The sequence below is a fragment of the Toxoplasma gondii genome, chromosome X (assembly GCF_000006565.2).
Source record: "Toxoplasma gondii ME49 chromosome X, whole genome shotgun sequence".
NCBI classification, from domain to species: Eukaryota; Apicomplexa; class Conoidasida; order Eucoccidiorida; family Sarcocystidae; genus Toxoplasma; species Toxoplasma gondii.
Window position 1 is genome coordinate 3,301,242 of NC_031478.1, and position 24,160 is coordinate 3,325,401.

The 24,160-nt window shown below is 52.9% G+C and overlaps 4 protein-coding genes and 1 non-coding gene across 5 annotated transcripts; 2 read left to right on the forward strand and 3 right to left on the reverse strand.

Annotated features, from left to right (window-relative positions):
• Positions 1-882: 882 nt before the first annotated feature.
• On the forward strand, positions 883-5,368 carry TGME49_224150 (hypothetical protein). Its single transcript, XM_002366059.2, has one exon. It carries the CDS (start codon positions 1,371-1,373, stop codon positions 5,265-5,267), a length of 3,897 nt encoding a protein of 1,298 aa, XP_002366100.1. The 5' UTR covers positions 883-1,370; the 3' UTR covers positions 5,268-5,368.
• TGME49_224140 (hypothetical protein) lies at positions 5,280-11,309 on the reverse strand. Its single transcript, XM_018780033.1, has 5 exons — positions 8,705-11,309; positions 7,945-8,192; positions 7,292-7,370; positions 6,565-6,752; positions 5,280-6,373 (listed from the first exon to the last, which is right to left on the reverse strand). Exons 1-5 carry the CDS (start codon positions 11,201-11,203, stop codon positions 6,094-6,096), a joined length of 3,294 nt encoding a protein of 1,097 aa, XP_018635927.1. The 5' UTR covers positions 11,204-11,309; the 3' UTR covers positions 5,280-6,093.
• A 796-nt stretch (positions 11,310-12,105) lies between these two features.
• Positions 12,106-13,753, reverse strand: TGME49_224130 (hypothetical protein). The gene is made up of 2 exons (XM_002366057.2): positions 13,467-13,753; positions 12,106-13,087 (listed from the first exon to the last, which is right to left on the reverse strand). The coding sequence occupies exons 1-2, from the start codon at positions 13,572-13,574 to the stop codon at positions 12,731-12,733; spliced, it is 465 nt and encodes a 154-aa protein (XP_002366098.1). The 5' UTR covers positions 13,575-13,753; the 3' UTR covers positions 12,106-12,730.
• A 3,014-nt stretch (positions 13,754-16,767) lies between these two features.
• Positions 16,768-16,839, reverse strand: TGME49_224120. The gene has a single exon. It is a non-coding gene; the product is annotated as a tRNA-Thr (tRNA).
• Positions 16,840-16,914: 75 nt separating this feature from the next.
• On the forward strand, positions 16,915-23,914 carry TGME49_224110 (adhesion regulating molecule region protein, putative; the record flags this gene model as incomplete). Its single annotated transcript, XM_018780032.1, has 10 exons — positions 16,915-17,093; positions 17,923-18,007; positions 18,642-18,734; positions 19,167-19,314; positions 19,813-19,966; positions 20,625-20,722; positions 21,039-21,120; positions 22,150-22,280; positions 22,798-22,839; positions 23,000-23,914. The coding sequence occupies 10 exons, from the start codon at positions 16,915-16,917 to the stop codon at positions 23,176-23,178; spliced, it is 1,191 nt and encodes a 396-aa protein (XP_018635926.1). The 3' UTR covers positions 23,179-23,914.
• Between the last annotated feature and the right edge of the window lie 246 nt (positions 23,915-24,160).

A 24,160-nucleotide genomic window follows, 5' to 3' on the forward strand; every position in this document is an offset into this window, starting at 1 on the left:
TTTTTCGGGGTTCAAGTGAGTGATGCTGCCGCACACGGGATGCAGTGAATGTTTCATTCCGAATTCCACTTCGCTATGCATGTTTTTTCCGAGCGATTCATCGACAGGGCAACTGATGCCGCCTCGAGGTCAGAAACTTCCCCTACACACCGTGGTAATAAAGCTTATCCCACCTCACAAGAAGATCGGTAAGTGTCAAATCATAACAGAATGCGTAAATGTTGTCCCCACGAGCAAATGACTATCGTTCGGCCCGTCCGTCGATTTTCCCAATACACTTTTCGCACGTTTGCTCGTAGCTGCGAAAAGTGCATGCATTGTCCCCTTGGAGGGTGAGACAGACGCCCTCTTGATTGTTTCTCGTTTTGTGACTGTGTCTCTTGAGAACCCCGTAAAACGTTGGACGGCTTTTGCAGTATGTTTCGTTTGAGCGAAGGAAAAGTGTTGGTTCTTAAAAGCGGGTCCCAGTTCGTCTGTCGGCGCGCGCGTGTCTTGTGCCTGTGACTCTCACTGTGTATTCTTTTTCTCTGCATCACAAAAAGTCCTGAGAAACTGGTACGCAGTTGATTCTCCCTGAAGAAGCGTCTGTTTCTGATAAGCCGAGAGTCGCTGGTCCGAATCCAGCAACTGTCCGTCTCGGCTCGCATGTGCACTGTGATGCCGACTAGCGACGAGGAATTCATCACGCGAGACGCGAAGTACCGTTTAACGAGCAAAGCTGAGGAATGGGGTGCGGACGCATCGACAATATACAGCTTCTGGTTCGTCGCGTCTTCTCCCGAAACTCTGCTCACGTCGACCTCCACGAAAAAGGACTCCCTGCAGACACCTAGCGACTTCCCCCGCGAGTCTCCTCCCTTCGCGGCTGCAGGACTCTTTTTCTCCCCTTTTTGATTCCTGTCTGAGACAATCACACCACAGGAAGGTCTCCCCACCTGCCAGCAAAGAGCCTCGCCATCCGCCGCTGTTCTTTTCCGTTGCATGCATCTGTCTGCGTTAAGGGCGACAACCTGGGAGCGACTCTTCTACTAAAACACTACAAAGAAGAGAGACAGATCTGTCAAGAGCAAAGGGCGATTGATTTCCGGGCCACCGAGAGACCCTTCTTGGATAGGATCCTGCCGTCGCGTCTTCTCAACAGATCCCGGCACCGCAGGTTGTCCTCTCTTTCTCAGCTCGGTTTCACCTCTTCGACCCACAGACAAACTCACGCGCGCAGCTGTTCCCCCCAGAAAAGCATGGAACTGGGGGTGTAATTCTCTACCGTTTTTTTCCACTCGCGACAACAAGGCTTTGGTTGAAGGACGGCGGGGTCTTTCAGAACTCCAGGGAAATCGGCCTCTTCGACTCTGTTCTCTCTCTCTCTCTCGATGGAGTCTTCTTCTGGAAGTATCTCTCTTGGAGAGGCCGCTGCCTCAGCCGCCCCGCTTCCCTGCGATGTGCCATCCCAGTCGCCTCCTCCATTCGGTGTATCTGCGCCAAGCAGAGCCGCGGGAGTCTCTCTCCCTACCTCAAGCGCAACTCCTGTCTCTCCGGTCCTTCACACTTCCTCTTTGTCTTCGTCCCATTCGTACAAAAGCCTGTCTCGGAGTGCAGAACCTGCAGCGAAGTCCTCTGTATCGGCCTCGAAATTGCATCCGCTTTCTCGCGAGGTCGCGCGCATCCTGTCGCATCCCTTTCTGGAGGCTCCATTCTTGCCGGAGGCCCTTGCGTGTCTGTCTTCGTGCATTGACGCGGGAGACCAGACAGCTGTCTCCGCCGATTCCAAGACCTGTGGAGACAGCGCGCTCTCCGCAGACTCTTCACTGACTCCAAGTCAATCTTCGGGGCTGGAGAGACCATCTTTTCTCGGCCCTCTAATCTACCGTGAGAAGCTGCGAATACACCAGGAGGCTCTTGGCGCCTTCGCGCCTATCCGGCGTCAAATCGTCGAGGTCGCGGAACAGGCCCAAACTCTGTCTCGCATGTGTTCCCAGTCTTCTTCTCAGCTGCGGCGAAGTCGCGCCCAACTCGCCGGCCTGCTCTGCAAAGTCGAAGGACTTCGGGAGCAACAGCGCGCGCTTCAGAGCCGCCAGCGCCTCTGCCAGCTGCTCCTCGACGCCCTGCAGTTGCCGGCGCGTCTTCTGGAGGCCCTCACGGGCCGCCGACGTGCATGCGTCGATCTCCCGGAGACAGCGCATGGAGACAAAACGGCGCTTGCGGGCGCGGCGAAGGGCCCCAAGCAGGGTCTGGGTCCAGAGGGACCCGGAGAAGGAGACAGCAAGGAAGATCTGCAGCTCGACAGCCGCTTCTTCGAGGCTTTGAAGGAAGTGGAGAAGATCCGGAAGCGGGCGCTGAAGCTGCAGGCGCAAACGTCGATGGCAGATCGGGATATCTCTGAGGAACACCAATCTTGCATGCAGAACGCGTCTCTCGCCAACAGATCTGACCGGATGCTCTTCGGGGGCGCTCCTCCGCGCCTCGCAGACGACGTTCTGCAGCACACAGCGGACCTCCGGGAAGCGGCGTTCGAGCGCTTGTACCTTTGGATGCAGCGAATCTTCAAAAGCGCGTGCGTCGGTGGAGTCAACGCCAAGTCGAGGCAAGACCGCAGAAGCGACAGAAGCGACCACAGCGGCGGGCAGAGCTCTCGACATGAGCGAGAGACGCCCTCCGGGGACTCGGAGACCCTCGACGCTGTTCAGCAGGTCGAGGCTTTCGCAGCCGCGCTCGCCACCGCCGGCTTGGCGCGAAAATGGGAGCGGGAGGGGCTGGCGCGCGCAGGCGAGACGCAGAGCCTGACGACAGTTCTGGGCGTGAATGACGAACCATCGCTGTTGTTTCGAGGCTTCCAGGCCCTAGAAGACCGGCATGCGTACCTCCAGCACTCTGTCCAGGAGTTCTCGCGGGTGCGGTCTCAACTCATCATAGACGCATTCTGGGGCTCGTCCCTCGAAAGCGAAGCTGCGCCCCCTGCTCGCGCATCGACGGGGCCGGTCTCGGGCCTTCTGGCGAGGACCCGAGACCTCGCTCAGCACTGGAGAAAGGGGGGCGTTTTTGGAGGGAACGCCGGACTTGGCGGGGGGTCGCCGGGAGACGCAGACGGTCGAGCCGCAGCCGAGGCAGCAAACGGCCTCGCCCTCGGCGCCTCGTTCGACACGGTCTGCCGAGCTGAGCCTGTCGAATTCTTGCGCGCCACTCTGCAGTATGTCGTGCATGCAGTCGCTGCGGAACGCGCAGTCATTCGGGGCCTTCTGGGCCTGCTTCCGAGGGAGGATACACAGCCTCCCGGGGGGGCTTCAGGGGGTATAGGCGCTTTAGGGTCTCTGGGACTGGAGACTCCTGGAGGGCGGTCAAAGTGCCTCGCTGAAGAGACAGACTCCCTGGGTGGGGCGGAGAGGAGACAGACAGAGCCTGTGTCGGGCCTTGACGTGGAAGACCCGGCAAAAGAAGCGCGTGAGGCAACCGTCGAGACGCGGGAGGGGGCGAGGAGACACCTAGACGCTCAGGAGTGGGTCCTTGATGAAAATGGAAGGCCTGGGGCTCTTCCAGATGGCCCGTCGGCGGAGGGTAAGGAAGGCAGGGGCGGCGACCTTGGAGCCCCGGACAGAGCTTGTGGCGGAGGTGAACCGAGTGGAAGCTGTGGGGAGATGTTGGGAGTGCGAGAGGCCCTCAGAGGCACTCGACTTCTCCAAGAGACAACAGCAGGCATGTCTCGGCCTTTACGGGCAACCATCGAACAAGCCTTTTCTATGATTCGAGCGAGCGCGACGGCTCCAGGAGCGGCGGGAGGAACTCGACTTCAGCAGCAGCATGTTCTCGGGGTGCTTCTCATGGTTCGCATGCTGGACGTTTACGCGGCTCTTCTCCGGTGTCTCCTTGTCTTCGATATGGGGCTTGCTTCCGCCACACGGCACCCGCAGGAGCCCAAGGGCGGCCCAGGGCCTCAGCCTGTGCCCGGAGAAGGACCGCCGGAGAACGTTCGTGAACCTTCGGTGTCGGATCCGACGTATCCTTCTCCGGCTGCGCGAGGGCGACTCGAAACGCGCACTGGAAACGCGGTTGTCGAGACGTCCTTCACCGTTCCAGAGCTAGTTCTCTGCTGCGAAGAGTACGCAGAAAAGGGTGAAGAACTGTTTCTCTCTCTCTGGGAGCGGCAAGTTGTTCGAGCTGCGTCCTCCTCTACAGCGGCTCAGCTCTCGTCCGTGCTGCTCTCAGGTCGCCTGTCTCCCGGGGTTCCTGGCACTGAAGGAAGCGCAGGGCTTGGAGGCGAAGGCGAGTTGATCGCAACAGAGGGCGGCGCGTTCCTCGAGCTCACAGGCCGACTGCGAGAAGCTCTTGAGATCCTGAATGCGCCCGTGATCTCTGTCGAAGAAGAAAACGAGCTCTGGCTCCTCGCTTCTGGAGCCGCTGCCGCTGCCTCGCGACGCTCGCGCCCGATGGCGGCAGGCGGCCTGCCGGCCTGGGCTGACACTCCGGTTGTCACCAATCTCGTGAGGGACAGAGACGCTTCTGTGTGGGGGACTGAGGTGAGAAGGCGGAGTCACTTGGCAGGACGAAGAAGCCGAATCACAGGGATGCGTGCCTTCGAGGACCTCAGCAGTGAAGCGTGTGAAGGCGGCGAGGGCGAGCAAGCCAGCGAAGAACTGCATGCGTGGGTGGAAGCCTCCGTCGCGCCTCTCTTGAACTTCTGTAGACAAGAGGCGCAGCGCTTCAGCGATGCCGGGGAGACCGCCGTCTGTCTCATCAATGCGTACGCCAGCGTGCAAGAACCGCTGCGCCGCTTCCGTGTTTGTAGAAGTTATCTGCGGGTGCTCGCTGAACTTTTAGATCAGCAAATGGTTAAGCTCATCGAGGTTGAGTCGGGCAAAATCCTCGCCTATCTCGGACTCGCTGACAGGCTCGAGGCTGTCCGCCGAGCTGTGGAACGAGAGAAGGGGCGGCTTGGAGTCGCGGGACCCGACGCTCTCCCCCAGGTCGGTGACGGCAAGGCGCCTCTCCAAGTTGGCACAGAACAGAGCGGAGATGCGGGGCCTGACGACGAGGTTCTTCTGCACAAGGAAGGGCTAGTGAAGTTTTTCGGCGAGTTCTACGTTGCACTGTATGGACTGAGTGCGCTGAACCTCGACTATGTCGACAGGCTGATGCATTGGCACTTGCGGTCGCATGCAAAAAAAGCCGTGCTCAACGCAGTCCTACAGGCCTATTCGGAGATTTACAATCACGTGAGCCACTTACGAGTTGCTACTCACACCCCTGGAGATGTCGCTCTGCTTCTCGATGTGTGAAAAACCTGCGGACTCGAGAGGGGGTTTCGAAAAGGTCGTCGCATTGTCAGTTGGAAGCCGTAAAAAACTGAAACATACACTAGCGCTGGAACCATTCACAAGGCACCTTTCCATCGTTTTTGATCAACATTATCAGCCACGGTACTCTTTCGCAACTTTCTCCAATCTGTGCACGTGCTATGAAGGCACGAAGCAAGCAGTTGGCAACTCGTGGCTCAGCCTTTTCTGGAGAAAAAGCGTTGGCAAACCTCGTAGGCTACTCGGACAGAACGGCATCGAAGAGTCGCAAATAGCCCACACACTCTACACTGTGCGACGCGGTCCTAGTTCTGTGGTTTTCGGGGCACTCACAAGGTCACACATTTTCACCCTTCAGAATATCGGCATTCTTGCCTAAACCCGGACCTCTTTGGATGTCCGAGTGTAGTTACCCGCCAGCTTTGTCGATAGGCAGCTGCCCTCTAGATATGTGAAGAATATAAAAAACACGGCAATCCAGTCCCTGCCCTTGTCTTCAGAGGCTTCTCTTTAGAGCCTCTGGTCATCAGTTTCTACATAAACTGGGTTACTCCTTTGCAGACCGGAAGCCTCGTTACAACCAACTGCAAGTATGCCGCCCCTCAGAACATATTTGGGTGCTCATTTAACGTCGTTCTGACACTAACTGAATCATCCGCGCATCCTGGTACATTTTGCCCGTGCATGCACGTAGATGTAGAGCTCTGAAGAGAGTAGGCAACCAAATCATGGGAGCGAAATTGACGGGGGTGGTGTCTGTGGCGGAACGGGGCGTTGCCGAACCCTCCAGTCTTTAGGATCGAGGCTTTCACAGAGGAGTCTTCTCGTTATTGTTTTCTGGGATCCACTCATCCAGCGGCTCGCAGTAGATATGGCCGAGACTGCTTCTACTGATGTTTTGACGACTGGGAGTGAACAGCTTGAGAAATGACGAAATTTCTGCTTCGGAATTATCAGCATGTCCCCACAGTGTCTGGAACACTCTGAACGAGACACCGGAGAAAAGGTGCCGATAGCGTTCGCTTCGAGCAGAATACACCGTCGTCGTCCCTTCTGGGCGGAGAGCAAGTTCGTGTTCGCGCGCCTGCCTGCAGAAATAGCAAACGGATAACCAGTACACTTCATGGTGTACCAACATAGCAGTCAAGCATTTTGACGCTATGGTTGGGGTGAACCACATCAGCGATCCGTGTCGCTAACTTCTCGAGTTTCCGGCTCTTCTGTGTGATTCTGCCTTCCACAAAGATTCCCGGACTCCGCTGCATATAGTTGAGCTTACAAGGAAGCCACAACCTCTTTGAAATTCCGTTTTTTGTACAAACCCAGCGAAAGCATCGCCTCGAGTTTGTTTGGAGATACTTCCGTCATGCGGGAGCCTGGCATCGGTGGCGGCTGAGGCTGAGAGGGCCACCAGGCCCTCTGGTCATGGCCAAGCCACTTGCACACAACGCGCCATTCTCTGCAGGTCTGCAGGACATAAACGAAGATGAAATCGACCGCGATGAACGCCATGGAAAGACAGGGTCCAAGCCTACATTTTCCTCCGCACACACAGTGTACATGCCTAGTTTCGCGCACATGCATGCATCTGTGTAGACGGTATCCATGTGCGTTGATACGTCCGTACGAATCGACGATTGGAGGCACATCAGACGAAGTAATGTTTGCATGTCTGTAGGCACACGTGTGTGGACCCAACAGAGTTCTCCGGTGAGCGAGCATGAACTAGTAGGCTTATCCGCAGAGACGATCGTGGGTTGATAGTGTTTTGTTGGCGGTGAGCACTGTCGGGTGTCTTCGGGCGGCAGGCAAAAGAGAAAATGGTCAAATAGTTTACGACGGGTCAAAAGACGGAGTTTCTGAGCCATTTTACAAAATTGGTCTTTCGTGCCAACTCCCAGCGAGCCACGTTTCCCTTTTGTAAGTTTTCGGCAATCACTCGAAGAGGTTTTGCCTCGTTTGTACATGGCAGTTTGGTAAGGCTGGAGTTACGTAAAAAGAGGTACCTGCGAAAACTCCTTCATTTCCACTTTGTATGCAGTAGCTTCTTCAACTTGCAGTCGACCACCTTCTCTCACAAGGCTCCTACAAGAACACAGCGCTCTACAAGTAAAAATTCACGATTAGCATGCCCTCGGTTGTCGAAACCGGTGGTCAATATGCCCACTGAAGTCACAGCTTTTTAGCTGGGGTGTTTAGCGCTGTCTTTTACCGTGCATCCTTACGCGTGATTCTACTCATGTTAGCTGTTTGCTGTCAGGTGAGGATCCAGGAGTGTTCTGATTGAGACTCTCCCGTGGAAAACATAGTTCAACTCTCAACAACTATTTGACCTCAAAACGAACGACAGAGACAACATTACATTTCGCTGTGAGCACAAGAATACACTTAAAGGGACCATCCCAAGCAGAGACCTTTGAAACTCGCACAACATTGTTGAGAAGTCGAATCACACTTGCTTCTGTTAGGCAGCGGACAAATATTGTGGTGACGGCAAGAAAACCTAAACCTGTCGCAGCTGAATAAGTATCAAGGGACTGCCTGAAATAACAAGTGAAGTACTTTCGCCTGTAAAAAATACATAGACCCACTAGCAAAGTGCATTTGACCCATAACTTTCCATCTGTTTGGCGATATGTTCTAATACGGACTGTCTCACAAAATCCATTGCTGCTTCAAGGTAGAATCAATCCTGAAGCTGTCAATAAGTGACTCCCGTGCACGATGCTGTAGCAGACGTTGAGACTCTCCAGGATGTGCTTGCAGAACAGTTAAAATCATCTTTGTCTCTGCTTGTTGCAGCTTTCTTCCGACGGTTTCGCATGCATCTCGATGACGTCGCAGAAACTCTCTTGCTGCGCGTTGGAGACGAGTCAGCTTCACGGTTGCGGCTCGCGCTGACTGCAGCTGTATGCCAAGCAGAATCCGTAAAATATGACACCAAGGTACCTTTGCCGCGGTGTGTTTGTGCCAAAATGAACCCAGTTTCTCTAGAAAAGAACTCCATAGAAGTACGTGAAAGAAGCATCAGGCACTACAGTGAAACAGAGAGAGACCTTCGACAGCCCCGGTACACCGAATTTGCATCTTGATAACAGTAATTGGCCGATCAGTTTCGAGTTTCGCGCGATTCCGCGTCTCCGGGTAAGATGTTAAGAAAAACGTGTTTTCCAGAGTCGGTGGGAACACGAGTTGTTTGTTATGAAGATGAAATAGTGGAGGGTCAAGAGTACAAGAGGCAGATGACACCGGCTAGTGTGTGTAAGCAACGATCCAGGAAGTACCCATTTTCGACACCAGGGCGTCGCTAAAAAGGCAGCCACTCTGGATCCACTTTTGCCCCGCACTTTGTGGTATTTAAAGGGAAGCCTATGCTTCAAGAAACGACTGTTACGCGGCAGATTAGTGCTTGCGCTTACATCGATCCCCCGCAATCCCGTGACGTCAACGAACCTCGTGAGGGCTCCTTGCAGTCGAGCTCGTGTAACGAATTGCACGACTTTCGTCAGGGTCCTGAAGGAGAAGGTTCTCCGAACAGGTCTAGATGAAATAGATCTGCTGAATCTCGCCGGGATCCAGGGTAAAACGTGGCTAGTGGGAGCGACTTCACACACCGTCGCTGCTGGCCAGAGGATACGCTCTCTTGTCGCCGAGCTCTGTTCGGGGGCGGCAGTAAGGAGCTGTAGCCAAGCAGCGCTTCGACGCCTACTGTGCGCTCGGCCCGCCAAAAAGGAAGACCGGAACAGAGAGAAACGCGTGCTGCATCTACAGGAGGGCGAACCTCGCGTACCAAAGTGAGAGGACCCTGTTGAGGAAGTCGACGGGGAGGGAGATACAGGTAGTTGACAGCGCAGTGTGACGTCAGCACTGCTGCCTCGATTGATGCCCAAAGGTGAAGAAGCGCTAGGAAAACTTGAATACGCTGAGTGAGATCCGTCCCCATCCGCCACGTTGTGGGGGAATGTTGAAGCCGTTGGGTCCGCGGGTTCTCCCATTGGCTGTGCCACTACTGGAATATCGCGAACCACACTCCGTGTTATGCGGGACCTTGTGTTCCTAAGTCTGCACGAGAGTTTTCGGTCCCTCGGTCTTGAGCCCTCGCCGTGTAGAAGGCGTGCAAGGTCCGAGTGCCGCAGATCCTTTAGTTTGGTTTGGCGAAGACACTTTACTCTCATTTGTAGCTCGATCTCCTTGGCTCGCATATATTCCTGAGTTGTTCGCGGGTCAGTGTAGAGAGGAGCATGTTGTACAGGCACGGCACGCCGTTCTTGTTGGCGCTCAACTCGGGAAAGGTATCGCTGACAGACTCCCTTGATCCGCGGAGCAGCATACGTCAGTGAGGGCGTTTGGTGGCTGGCTCTCTGTCGGAATTTTTTGTCGTTTCTGGGTGTACGAAGTTCGCAGGCTACGCTCTGTGAAATACTCGGTTTGCTCGCGTTACTACACAAGTTTGCATCGGCGGCGGAAAGGACCCTGTGGGTGGCACCCGAAAGAACTCTAGAAGACCTGCAGCTCTTCCCGACTTCCTCTGGGGAAGAGAGTGGTAACAGAAGCGCTGGAGGCGTAGATACTTTGCGGGTGAATAGAGGAGGCACAGCGGTTCCTGGATATGTCGCACGTCTCTCTCGGCGAAAGAATTTCTGAGACAGAGGACGGGGTTTCCAAAGGTGCCAGACCTCTGATGCCTCCAGTCGTTCAGTCGGCTGGAAAGAAAACTTCGCATCTTCCGAGGATGTAAGCTCAGCGGAGGGCCACCGCTTTAGGCAGCTCTTCTCTGTCGGTCGTTCATCCTGGAAAAGAGCTTCGTTTTCGGAGAGGGTTTCCCCTTGTCCTACATCACGGCCGACGCTCCGACAGCTTTCTGGATCGGCTGCAGCAATTCCCGAGCAGTGTTCACTATCCTTCTCGCTGTTCAGTTGCTCACTCTGCTCCACATTCGCGCAAGGTGTAGCTGGCAAGTCAGCCGCAGGCTGCTGGGTTACCTTGCCACGCCGAAAGCAACTCTGTGTTTTCTTTCTGTGCTTCTTCTTACGGCTTCTATAAGTGTAAGACGTAATCCTGTCTTGACGCCTTGAATTAGTGCCGATTCGACCATGCACTGATCCGGGAAACACACGGCCACCCACCGGAAGGCCTTGCGTGCTCGCAAGTGTCTTTGCAGCCGTCGGAGTTATTGGCTTCATCGAAAAAACGGGGTTTCCCGCACCGTCGTCAGCACTTGGATCATCGGACAGTGCCAAGAGCAGCTCCTGCAAAAAGCGTGAAGGCTTAAAGATCCGCCTCCTCGGGTTCAGCCCGCCTGCGCTCTCAGCATCATCACCGACTTCCAACCATTCCCATAGGGTATTGCTGAGCGTCGCCGGATCGGCGCCTGGAAAATATTGAGATATCAGTTGAGCCCGTGCTTCTCGCTGCGAATTCACCGCCTCAATGGCAGTCGAGCTTCTGTGTCGGGGAGAGGCATTGGTGGGTGCTCGAGACGCATCTGCGGACGTTGGGGAACCAATGACGCACGGCGCCGGACTGCCGGTGAGGCACATGTCAAGAGTATTCGTTCCCGAAGAGCTCACTTTTTTCGCTTTGGAAGAGGAGGGTGTAGAACCGGTGGCAGGACGCTCCCTCTCACATCCTTTATTGGAGCTATCGCCCCAGACCAGCGGGCGCACAGAAGCCGCAGGGCGTCTCGACACGCGCGATACCATCTTAGTGTGCATTGATCGCACATTTCTGTGTAAATTAGCTGGCGGCGTGTGAAGATCCGCCTTTGTTTTTGTCAGGGATGTCCACTGTATCCTTTCCTCGGTAAGCATATTCAGTTGTGACATGCCATCCCAGTCACATTCCGAGCTCAAGGAGGTTACAAAGGGGTGCCCATGCGGGGTGCTTAGCGAGGAAAGATGGTTCTCAGGTTTCACCATGTCATCGCACGTGGTGGAGAGTTGCGTGCCGTTAGGCAGTCCTCCAGTCCACGCTTCTCACAAGACCGAAGGGATATTATTCGTAAAACAAGGCGGAGAAAGCGTGGTTCTTTTAATCTCCTTCAGCAGCCTCATTCTGAGTCCATTTCCACACGCCGGCGACTGATCTACTTGTTATCAAAATACCACATACAGAGCCCCACTTCTTACAGGCAGCCGCGGGGACCCACAGAGGCAGTTGGGAGCGGGAAAAAGGTGTTGCCAAGTAACAGTTGTAAAAAGTGCTCATTCAGTATACTGACATGAAAGCCCATCAAGATCGGGAATGTATCTGCGCGAAAATCACATCATAATAGCAAACCCGCAATTTCTAGAAATGCACGATGCAATTACCAACCGGCTCAGGTCGAAGAAGCTTCACGCATTTGTTACCCGATTCCTGGTGATGTGCACGACTTTCCTTTCCGTATCTTAAAACTTCCTTAGCAGGAAAGCAGTACAGATAAGTACCCATGATGTTCTTGCAATCAACTCAGATGCGTGAAGCAATAGTAGTTTCCACGAGCTACCACATCCTGATACAGCCTAGAACGTCGCGCTCATTAGGGAGAATGGTAGAATGACCGTGTGTGAGCCTGAAACACACGGGATCAGCATGTTATTACCACGCACCTTTTTATGTAACGTTGACAAAATCTGTGTGACAAAGGAAGGCAAAAAAGCGATGAAATGATGGTAGCCGATGTCGCTTCTAAATTAAGGACAGGCATAGATCTCTCGCTTCTGCTCCCAGCTACTCGATGCGTGTGGGCAAATCCAGAGCGTGAAGCTGCCTTTCGTTTAGTTCCATGGATATGTGCTCAAGTCGCTGAGCAAATAGCCATATCACGTTTACCGTCAACGTCGTGTTACCTTGTCCTCGGATTAGCTACAGTCGCTGGAAGGCACCTCGCTACGGTCTCACTGAATAACTGATGAGCGGTACGCATCTAGCTATCGTTTACATTTTAGCTGTTACCTGACCGCGTGGCACGACTCAAGCATCAGCAGAAGATTGTTACCGGCTGCGCCGCGAATAACTACTCCCTGTCGGGGGAACTCGCTGATGCCACGCTGTACAGTCCCCCCGTATGACAGGCTACCTGATGTCGAATGCCTGCGCGGCAAAAACCAATCCTTCTGAGTCAAGAAAAGCAACTAGATTAGGCGTAATCAACCTTGGGAGCGTCTAGTAACAGTTAAGCCGCAACACCATCAGCCGTGGCGGAGAATCTGGAGTTCGAGAAGTTCAGAGGCAGGCACGATCCCACCATTTCACAGTCACGTCAAACTTTGGCAACGTGCACGTAACCATCAGTGGGCGCTTCACCAAGATGGTAAGCATTGTCAGCAGCCTGGGCATCGCTACAAGAGAACGACTGCCACGAAGCAAGTTCTTGGAGCAGTACAAGCGACTGTTAAATCCCGGAGCCATAGGGTTGGAACCCGTGGGGCTATATCATGCTGTTTTCGGTGAAGAGAAGCAGTTTATCTGCTGCCTGGCTCGTCATCTGACTGCTCAGGGGAGTACTCTGAGGATTGGACATCGCTGCTGGCGCCTTCGCCCTCGCTGGTCGCCCAGCTTTCTTTGTCGGAAGCGCCGTTAACCTTCTTTGCATCTTTTCCCTCGAGTTCCGGAGCAGGGGTCGCTTCGACTTCAGCCGCGGTTCCCTGTTCTAGCTTCTGGCGTGCGTGACTCTTCTCGTACGCGGTCTGCAGCACGCTGACAACCTCGTCCCGGTTGCTAAAGCTAACCCACGCCCATCCAGCGCTGTGTTCGCAGGCGGGGACGAACATGTGGACCTTGGCATCTCCGTGGTGGGAGAGGTTCGCTTTCAGCTGGGCCTGAAGGAAAAACAAAGTTGACCAGTGAGTCCGCGACGCTGGGAACCCGGGTTTTCAGGCAGTCGCTGTGTCGCACGAGTGCATGTACGTATCAAAGCCTTGTCAAGCCCTTATTGATCGCGCAAACGCATCGACATCATGAAGGTGGAATCGACAGAAAGGTGTTTCACTGACACATCCAGAAAACACCATGACTTCTTTTCGCTAGATTTATCCTGAGGATCAGCCGACCACGGCAAATCTACGCGTCAAGGTATAGAAGCGTCCCGGACGAACGCAAGTCCGTGTGGAGCATAGCCATGCAGGACGACGGAATTTTGAGGCATACTGTCGGTAGCCCGGACGCTTTCTTAGCTTCAAGTGGTTATTCGCTTCCTACCTCCGTGATTCCTTCCGGAATGTTGCCAATAGTAATTCGTCCACAGGAGTCCATGCGCTCCGCGGGAATGACCGGGCGCATGGTGTATTTGCGGTCGACGCCAGCCATTTTGACAAGACCGGGTTTCAAACCAGGTAGGAAGTGTAGGCCGGCGTGAATGGAGTTGATGTGTGACAACGGTCGAGAACGAGCGAAAGGGAGGTGAGAAATGAAAAGCAAAAGGAAGCAACTTGAGAAGAACAATCGAGACTGTTTATAATGAACTGCAGCGTCAAGTTTTCCACGCTGCCGCGACCAGCCAACTCTGCGCAACTAGCAACCGAGGTGGGCAAGGGCAGCAGAGGCAGTGAAGCGGGAAGAGGATCTTCCGGCCTGGCGCGTAGCTCGATGCTGGTCTTCCGGTTCGGTGTGCGCCGGGAAGTCCCACAAGACTGTTCTTTCTCCGGTTACCCAGCGACTCTGTCCGAAGCCAAGAGGCCTCAAAAAAGTGGCTTCCGGTCCACGGCACACCGGACACCGCATTCGACCCCGTCTTCCTGGAGGTGTGCCTTCAGAAAGCGAACCGCCGCCAACTGCTTTGTTCGCTGGAAGTCCAGTCACTGCCGACACCTGGCCTCATACATGACACCACATGTCGATTAGTCATTAAAATTCACCTGTCAACTCAGCCGAAGCTGAACTGCGACACTGGAACCCTCCTATGATCGCCTAGCACACGGGTATCAGCTTCACTAGGCGCATGCGCACATCCAAAAAAAGCGTTTTGATTGAAATATATTGGCCCACTACCTAATTATGAACTGCATTTTCAGTCTCTACAAGGTGGATGCCCACTGAAAGAGCGACGTAGTGTGACCAAGTGCAAGCCGAACCGGGGTTTGTCTTGCAACGCTGCGGTCACTTGTGGCAGCGGCGAGAGGTCCGACCCTTGCTACGCCATCGCCTAGTCAGGAGCCTCGCGTGTTCCTTTTCCGTGGTTAGACAGGGCGCCCTCTACGTAAATTTCGGTCGCTTAATTGGCCGAGAACAAAGAACCGGCAACCGCACGCTGGCTCCATGTTGTAGTTCACTTAGCTCGTTAACTGGTATGTCGAGAGGCGCTGGTCGTCGGTGGCCCTCCTGCAAGTTCTCAAATTATTCTAGGGAAACAGTCGAGATCGGCAAGGTAGATACAACTGATAAAACCTTCTGCGACCACAAATGGGCTCCCCAAACCAGCCAAGTTTTGGAAAGGCGCACCATCGACGGCTCCATGCAGAGGTCAATTAGCCGAGTAAGCAGCTACGTCAGGAAGCAAATACATTTTCAGCAGAGCACTCCGCGTCATCGTTGCGTTATGGCCGCACACAAGTCTGCTATACTACATTGTTGGGTCCTTCGCACAGTGTGCTTGTGTTGGGTTCGTGGTCTCTGTCCCCAAGCGTTTGGTGTATACACACACGTGCAGCCTGGATATCCACTATATTTTTTCTCAGCCGAATGTTCATAGCACTCAGAGTAGCTAAAACGACTCTGCAAAGGGGGATTAGGCGCCACCGTCCGTTTCGCAGACACTCTAAACGCGCTTAGCGTGCCACAACGGTAACCGCTTCGCAGAGAGGGGTGTATGTGTGCTTCTGTCGGAAGTTTCTGAACTGAAGCAGTTGCGTACCGATCTGGGACAAAAGCATCTAGATCTCTTCAGTTGCTACGGAGCCACTCTGCAAAATCCCCCGCTGATTATCTGCTCCAGATAGGAACATGACCTAGTTCACAGAAGTCCAGTGGGTTAAGGAACACCCTCTTTGGGTGTCGCAGTAGAGTCCAACTGGAGTCACTGGAAGCAGGTTCTGTATCAGCCAAGGTGGCTGAATTTCGTTCCAGATGGTTTACATCGCGTCGGCCGTCACCAATTATTCCTCTGACGCCAGTTGCTGTGGAGTCACACAGACTCCTTGCCTACAGCACGGCTGCTCCACAGAGCAAAACAGACGATCTACCATTTGATGAACGTCTTTCCTTGAGGAAGATACCAAAGCAATCCAACGACTGAGAAAATGCGTGTTGCGTTCCTATGGTGATTGACTCAACTCAAGCAGACCACTTCTACTTCACTTAGGGGTCGTCCAGGCATCGCGTGGTCACCTCTAAAACCTCCAACACTGGACAACGCAGTCCTCGTGGAGCCATCTTACTCACGTAACACACATTTTTTCCAATAAGACCGGCTTGCCGGGGCTGAGGGACCCTTCCAGGACGCTGCCACTGCGCCTGAAACCCAGTGAGACTCAAATGGTTTCCCCTGTGGTACGTGACCACTTACGTTCATGCTTGTCTAAAGAAGGGGAGACTGGACGACGCGAGGAACCTGACAGACCGCGGCGCTGACTGCAGCAAACAAGTCTCGTGACATTCATGGAGTTTTTTCACGATGCTTTCACGCTCGCCCTCGGTTTGTCCGTCGCAGTTTTGAGGCGGTGGACTCCATTAGAGGCACCGGAAGAGTCTTCTTCGTAGTTTAGGGTGCCAAAACATTAAACACACAAACATCATGGGACCATGGTGGAACTCTTGTGTTTCACTCCGCGGTGTCAGAGAACAGTCCGTGTCACAGCTCCCTGCCTCCCAATGTGTACGAGGTGTTCGGATTCCTTAACCGTCCGTGTACTTCGAGAATCAAAGGTTTCTTTGGAAGATTCTTCCGAAGGACATAAAAAAACCATCCGCAGGTACATATAAGAGACGAGGTTCGATCTTCTTTTAAATACAATTCTAGCGCGAAATGTGTGTGTGTGTGCGACGTTATGGAGTCAAGTGTAGTCACTCCACGAGTAATGCCGGGTCTCCAACACAAGAGATGCTGGTGTAACGAACAGCGAGATTTTTGTAGCTTCGGAGCCCTAGTCGACATAATTCCTCGTGGTCAGTTCCAGATCAAGGCGAATGAAGGACCAGCAGTCTACTGCTCCTTGTACACTCCACGGAAGAACTGCCAGCGTGTTTGACACCGCAGCTTTTTATAACACTTTCAGTTTGTTTCATCCGCCGAAGTAAGCCCGAGATCCGAAACCGGTTTCTACTTTATGCCGAACGACGTTACATGAGTCGTTTCCATGTCCCCGTCATCATGCGGGTGCCCTTTGACAAGAAAAGCCATCGCTGCCGGAGAGGCAGCTGACTGATGTCTGCAAGGACACCCTAAAACGCTTTGTTCAACAGATAAACTACAAACTGTGTCAGTTACGAATACAAGGAAACTGTAGAAAGGACATTTCCTGTGCCGTAGACAACACTTTTCCACATTTGAAAAGTAGAATCGCAGAGCCACCTGTGGGAATTGAACCCACGACCTTCGGTTTACAAGACCGATGCTCTACCCCTAAGCTAAGGTGGCACGCGAAACCTCGCGAAGTGCTGGGAGCCTTTATCTTTGTTCCTTTTTCTGCAATTCTCTGCCGTGATCTAGCGCATGCAAGAAGACATGGTCTTCTCCCTAGGAACATCAAAAGTCACCGAGAGGGACGTGGAACTTTCCTTCTCCAAATGTCTTTTGCACAAGCGACCTGAGGACTCAGTCTGTTATCTGAGCGGTTTCCCGGATTTTTGGGTGCACTCGGTGCTTCGCCCTGCCTGGACGTCAACTCGTCGGTTAGTCCACTTCAACCTACTCGACACTGTTTGCTGTTTCACTTTTTTCTTCAAGAGAGGAGCACGTCCCGCGCTTCTTAGCGGCGACTCTGCGCGCAACTGATGTGAGGACATTGCCCAACAGTTCCCGGCGTTAAAACAAGAGGGCATACCTTAACTCAGGAAACCCAGCTCGCTTGGCCTCGCGTTTTTATGGAAAACTGTGGCTGCTCCTGACCTCCTTCCCTTTCAGTTTTCTCCCGTCCGAGAGGAAGTAGAGAGTTCATTCTTCAGCTGTCAAACCGAGAAAGACATCTCCCAGTTGCGTCTTCGACATTTCTCAAATCGCCGCGTGTTTTTATTGGACTCTCAAGGAAAGTGCAGGAGAGAAGCTGTGTCGGAAATGCGGAGACAAAGAACAGGGAAACTTTCCGGGAACAGTCTCTCTTCAGGAAAAAACGCACACCGACTTACTTGCATCGTCGGCCTCTCCAACCTGTTTAGGGTCTACGGCTTAGGGCAGCGCGCCTTTCACAAACGCAACACCAGCCTCACTGGTGTCCGCGTGAAACATTTCGACATTCCAACAGCGGACGTGGCGTTTCTACCTTTCTTTTCCTATCGATTTCTCGATGGCTTTTTGTATACACGTCCTGTTCAAAGCTGTAAAGATTCCCCACATACATGCATCTACATGCACGTATGCAGGTGTGTGTGTATACATGTATGTATGTGGACATATTTAAACGGATACACACAGACACATGCCTACACATGCACGCATATGCATATACATGTGAAGGAAATGCGGACTTGTTTCTTGTTTGTTCCTTTGTGTGTGTGTGTGTAGTCTTTCTGTCTTTCCAGCAACTCTTTTCTTCAGGTCCATCATGGCGATGAACTTTTTCAGCAGTCCAGAGGGCGACAGCGTTTCGGTGAGTCCCCTGTGCTGGGGCGGTGGAGCAGAAAGGAAGGCAGAAGCCGTCTGGAAGTCGAAGGGAGAGCAGATTTCCACTAAAAGCGCCTCTTCGGAAAAAGGTTGAACTCCCCTCCGATCGGTGTATCTCTGTTCTCTTCGCTTCCCTCGTGCTATTGTGTGTCTGCAAAGATTCGCCAGAGCGAAAAAATGTTGCGACGAACGCGAGAAACGTCCTTCTGCTTTGTCTCTTCACTTGCCTGTCACACTTTCTCCTCTTTTTTCGGCGTCTCTGCTCGACTACGCCTTTCTTCTATTCTCGCCGGTTCGGATTCGTCTCGGGGCTGTGCTCTTTTCCCACAAAATGGTCGCGTGACGAGGTCCACACTGTTTTTTCGAGAAGGAGAAAACAGAGGGGACTTTCTCGCTCTTCCCGGCACCTGCATGCGGTCTCCAACACACCTCGCTAGAGACGTTGACTCTTCGCCTGTCTCTTCTCTTTCCTCCTCTTTCCTGTGTGTCTCTTGTCCTTGCTTTCAGTGCCTCCGCCTGTGTGTCTCTCACTAGCGTTTCTTTTTTTCCTTGTTTCTTGTCTCTGTTGTTGCCTCTGCGTCCACGCCTCGCTCCCTCTCTGCTCTGGTGTCTGTCCACAGCCGGAGAGCGTCTCCTTTAGGGCGGGGAAGTGCCGCATCAACGGCAACCTCGTCTCCCCAGACACACGCAAAGGCCGACTGCAGATTGGAGAGGTGCGAACTCGCCTTTTGCGCGTCGAGTTCAGGATGCACACCAGCTGTGCCTGTGATTTAGATTCACGAGCGTGGTACACCTGAATAGCCGTGTTTCAAGGAACGTTCACTGCCGTCTTGTGAAAAAACTATGATTTCATTGAATTTTATTGTGTCAGTCGCTCTAAAAAGCGCTGTTGCCGCTGTCGGAGCTGCATGAATCCGCTGCAGTTGCCAAATGGGGATTTCCTGAACTTCGGTCTTGTGGGGGATGACGTGAGAATCTGCAGATGTCGATCAGGCCGGAACAGACACCGGGGGACCTCAATTGTTGAGACCTCCGTGTGTGCGCATGCGTTTAAGGGCGTCTTTCTGGGAAGCGGTCGATCTTCCGAATGTTTGGCAGACGACTCGAGTCCGCGTGTGTTCTCTTTGCTCTCTTTCTTTCGCTAGGGAGAAGATGGTCTCACCCATGTGCGGTGGATTAATCGAGAAAACCAACAAACAGAGGACGACTTGATTGTTATCAACGATGCATACCTCGAGCGCGTTCCTGAGTGCACAACGGGTCGTGTTTATTGCCTTCGTTTTACCTCCAGTGGTACGTTTCTTCCCGGCAGCTTTCCTTTTTTTCTCAAGGTCGTGGATCGCCTTCCTTCTGCCTTCACGCTCTCTCCCCAGGTCCACCCTTTCTGCTTTTCGCTGGTCCACGCGCTCTTCTGTCTTTTTTATCAGCTCTCTCTTCTCCTTCCAGGTGTCTCTCAGCGCACACAAGTCTACGCAACAGTGAATAGTTGGGGCGGCTGTCTCTGTCAACCTTCATCCGCTTCTTCGAGTGCCTTCGCTGATGAGTCGATTCCTGTCAGGCCTTTGTCACACTTCTCTGAGGCTGTCTCCACTCTCTGCAAATTCTTGCGTCGGTGCTGCGCTTTCTGTGCGTCATCTGTGGGGGTCCAGAAGCGCCTCTGTTTCGTTCACCTTAGTGCCTCTTTGCTGTCCTTTCGCACCTTCTCTTCGTGGCTGTTGACAGACCGACCGCCCACCTCTCTCTCCGTCTCTCCTTTCTTTCTTTTCCTTCGTTTGTTTCTCTTTTGCGCAGACAAGAAGATGCTGTTTTGGATGCAGGAACCAGACGCGTCGAAGGATCACGCGCTGATCGAACAGTTCAACGCACGAGCGGGGGGCGTCCCCGCAGCCAGCAACGGAGACACAGAGACCGGCGCCTCTGGATCTTCTGCCTCAGGCACCCAACAGTGAGTCTCTGCACTCATCATTTTCTCTCTCGGCTTCCTCTGTTTCCAACTGCGTGGATGTAAAAACCACCTGGTAGGCGACAAACCGAACTCGCGTGCTCATCTCGAGCGCATTTCTAGATGCATCTACATACATACCTTCCTTACTCACATATATACCTACATGTAGACGTACGTACGCACATGCACATGTACACACATATACATCCAGGTTTATACATATATATATATATATATATATAGAGAGAGAGAGAGAGAGAGAGACTAAACATGAGGTTGCTTGATGGTCGATCTCGATTCCATTCGCAGATTCATCTCCGCGTTTACATGTGGATGAACCGACCATCGGTTTACTTGCGTGTGTCTCGACTCTGTTTTTAGACACATCCTGTCAGTTGTTTAGAGAAATGTACCAAGTAGGTTTACATCTGTGTGTATTTTTGGGCAGCGTGAGTATATACTTTGACACGAGTGCATATGTATGCAGATTGGGGTGAGACCTTGGAGCGCTTTAATACGTTCCTCAATTGCAGGTGTAGATGCATCTGCGCAGATCTGTAAACATTTAAGAGCAACGGGTCATGTGTGGGCACATGCATGGTGAACGGCGTATGAATGAGTGGGGAGGTTTCCTTTGTTTTTTTCGCGTGTCTCGCAGAACGGATTCAGGCCCAAATGCTCAGGGAATTCAGCAACTGCGGCAGCTGCTGGCCAACTACTCCGAGTCTCTGCGAAGAGCGCGCGGGCAACCCTCAGGTAAAGGAGGAGAGAGAGCAGAATCTTCTCTCAGACGCAGAGACAAACGCTGGCAGCAAGGGCACCGCAGAGAAGGGAGCCAAGGGAGCAGCCGTGAACAAGAACAGGGAAAACGAGGGAAGTGAGAGGAAGAGACACAAAGGGGGAGGAGCGCGAGATGACGGAGAGAGAGAGGAAGAAGAGATATGAAGAACAAAGGGGAGAAGAAAAGGAGGAGGGACATGGTAAGAAAAGAAGATAGAAGAAATCAGGAGCAATAGAAGGAGAGGAGAGAAGATGACGTGATGCGTCTCGATGTGTGTGCGTTTCTTTGCAGCGACTCCGTTGAGCGAGGTGCTCAACAGTCAAACGTTATCGCGAGTTGCCGACGACGAGGAGACAGTGAAGGAGCTCGTCGAGTAGGTTTTTCCTTCGACAGAATACTTGGAGAAAAGACGAGAAACCGTTTTCGTCGCATGCGGAAATCACGCATAAAACAGAAGAGATTTTCGTTCCTGTCCTTTCTGTGCAAAGTGACACTAAGTGAGAACGTTGAGAGGACATGCCTAGAAGCGAAGCACGCGCGGCTCTGCCCAAGCTGTGCGCTCGATGCCTCTCTGCCTCCGGCTTTTGCCATGCCTCTGCTCTCGCAAACCTCTGCTCGTTTGTCTTCTCCATTTCGGTCTTTTCACCCTGAGGGCACTCTGAAACTGAGGTAGCGTTTTTCGTCTCTCTTCTGTTTCGTCTGTCTCGGAGCATGCATGCAGTCCAGCGACTGGGTGTGTATGCCTCAGAGAAATCCTTTTCTCGATTTGTCGCCTCGTTTCTCTGCTGTCATGGCGTAGCTTCTGGAGGTGCCGTGCATCCGTTCAGCTCTGTGTGTTTTCTGACCCTCTTTTCGTTCTTTTCTCGCCTCTCTGTCTTCCGGAAAAGTCGCGTCTTGAGGACTTTCGGCGCCTCCCGCGATCGGGAAATTCCGAAGCCTGTGCCACCATTCGTTAACTGGCTCACAAGCAGAAACGCACTCTATTCTATCCACACAGTGCTCGGTGTTTAACATTTTCTCTTTCCTTCCATCTCCATCTATGTATTTATGTATATGCATATATATGAATATACGCATGTTCATAATATGTATATATGTCTGTCTGTGTGTATATATATATAGGTATATATATATATATATATATGATATGCACAATATATGTATATATACGTGCATATGTGTAGATATTGAAAATGACTGCATGCAGGGGGTAGAGCATCAGCAGAACAATCAGCAAGATTAAATGGAGCCACAAGCTTGAATGAGGAGGAGCCTTTTTTGACGTGGAGATTTTTGAGCGTGTGTCCGAATGCCGGTTTTGGGTGGGAGTTCTTTCATGCGTCTGTGTCTCCGTCGTCGTTTATGGAATGACTGCGTCCGACTTTTGCTTCGTTGCATGCAGTTTGATGCCTGAGGGCTGCCGGACAGAGGGCGACGTCAGAGAAGCGCTGCGATCTGCCCAGCTCGCGGCGCCGATGAATGGCCTCACCCAGGCCATTTACACGAATTCCTCCCCTCTCCTTTCCTCGATGGGTGAGAAATGCTTTTCAAGGCTTCGTCTACTCCACGTTTTTCAGTGGCAGCCGAACGCTTGGGCTTTGAGTGCGCCTCTGGCGGTCCTGTTTATATTCGTAGTCGGTGGTCTTCGAAGCGAGTTTCTACTGGACGACATGAATTCCTTTTCGTTCGACATGAATTCCTTTTCGTTCTGCGGCAGGAGCTCGTTATCGAATGACTTTGCTCGTTCCCAGCGAGGTCTCAGACATGGAGAAAGAAGGGAGGGGAAAGGAAGAATTTGTTGTCTGCTTCACATCGTCGTGCTTCTGTTCCTGAGTCTCTCGAGTGGATCTGCCTCTCGAAGGCTGTCAGCCCCGTGGCTAGAAACCGAGACAGGGGCAGAGGACGCGCGGACGTCTCTCACACACATTTTCGAGGAACAGCTGTGGTTCGAGAGCTTCCTCTGTGTCCTGTGCATCGTCCTTTGCCGTTGGTTTCTCTCTGTGGTGGTGGAAATCTGAAGAAGTGGATTGCTTTCGTCTGACTTTCTCAGGTGTCACTGGCGAGGACAGAGCAGCGGCGACGTCCCCAGACGGTAAGAGAAACCGCAGGCGAATGTCGCTCCGAGATTTTGATTTTTGTTGTTTTTTTCTCGCACCCGCCAGGCCGTTCGATTGCGGGTTTGTCCATGTTTTGTCAACTTCGGCGCCTTCCTCAGCGATTTTCAGGTCTCTTTCGTTTCCGCGTTTTTTCAGCGATGATGGCCTTCGCGCAGGCTCTGGAGGCCCACTACCGTCCAGCAGGCGAAGGAAAGGAAGCGATGTCAAACGAAGCAGCGAACGCCGCTGAGGGCAACCCGGCGGGTGAAGAGAAGAAGGAGAACGAAGAAAATAGCGAACAAGACACTTCGGGAGGAGAAAAAAAGGCGGACTAGACGTCGAAGTTTCCACTGACATTCAACACCTTCTGGTCTGTCCACTTGGACGGTTTTCTCTCTCCGTCGAAAAAACGAAGAGCTCTGCTTTCGTCGTGCTGGTAGTCTTCTGTCTCTGCTTTCGTCTGTATCACTGGCTCTTGCCGATTCTGCGCAGAGAAGAAACAGCGAGTTGCAACTCCACAGGAAGGACGACGAATTCGAGGAACCTGCGCGCGTCCCCTGTCCCTCAACTCTCTCTTCTCGCTCTTTGTGTCTTTTCCCGAGCTTCCTTCTCGGGTGTCTGCGGGCAGCACTGACAGAGAGCCTCAAGCGACGCCTCGGTCTTTCAGTTTCAGGGGAACGCATGCAAGTGACCGAGTCGCAAAACCCCCGCTCAATACGTAGCGATGAGACATCGCGACCTCATAGCGGTTGATAGAGAGCAGCCAGCCTCGATTTTCCTCACGCTCACACATTCGCTGAGTTTCCTGAAAAGGGCGTGCCGTCAAGTCCGGTCTCACTTGGAAGAGAGCTTTCTTCGCAGACAGACTCGAAGCGATTGCAGGTCTCACTCGAGCGTTTCGACGTACGTTGAGAAAAAAGAACGTGTGTGAATCTTCACTTCTAACAAAGAGACAAGGGTCGGTGACGCGACCTACTTGCTTGCTGTTTCATTCAAAAAATGAAAGTCTACAATCCGCGCTTCTGCTGGGCTATCGTGCGCCGGGAAATCGTACAGAGGAAGCTGGAGAAAGAAACAGGTTGCCGCTGCGTTTCTGCAGTGCACAGAAAAAATGCTTGAGTGTGTCTGTGTGAGGCCTCCACGTTGCATTATCTAAATCGCGTAATAGTGGTAAGGTGGAATTGCGAGTTTTTCATTCGGGTCAACTTCTACAGTTCTGGGTCGCGGCAATCGCTTGCTCACAGACAGTCTCCACTTCACCCAGTGCTATCCTTTTCCAGTTCGCGGCCCAGCTGTGTGAGTCTTCAACAGTCCCTA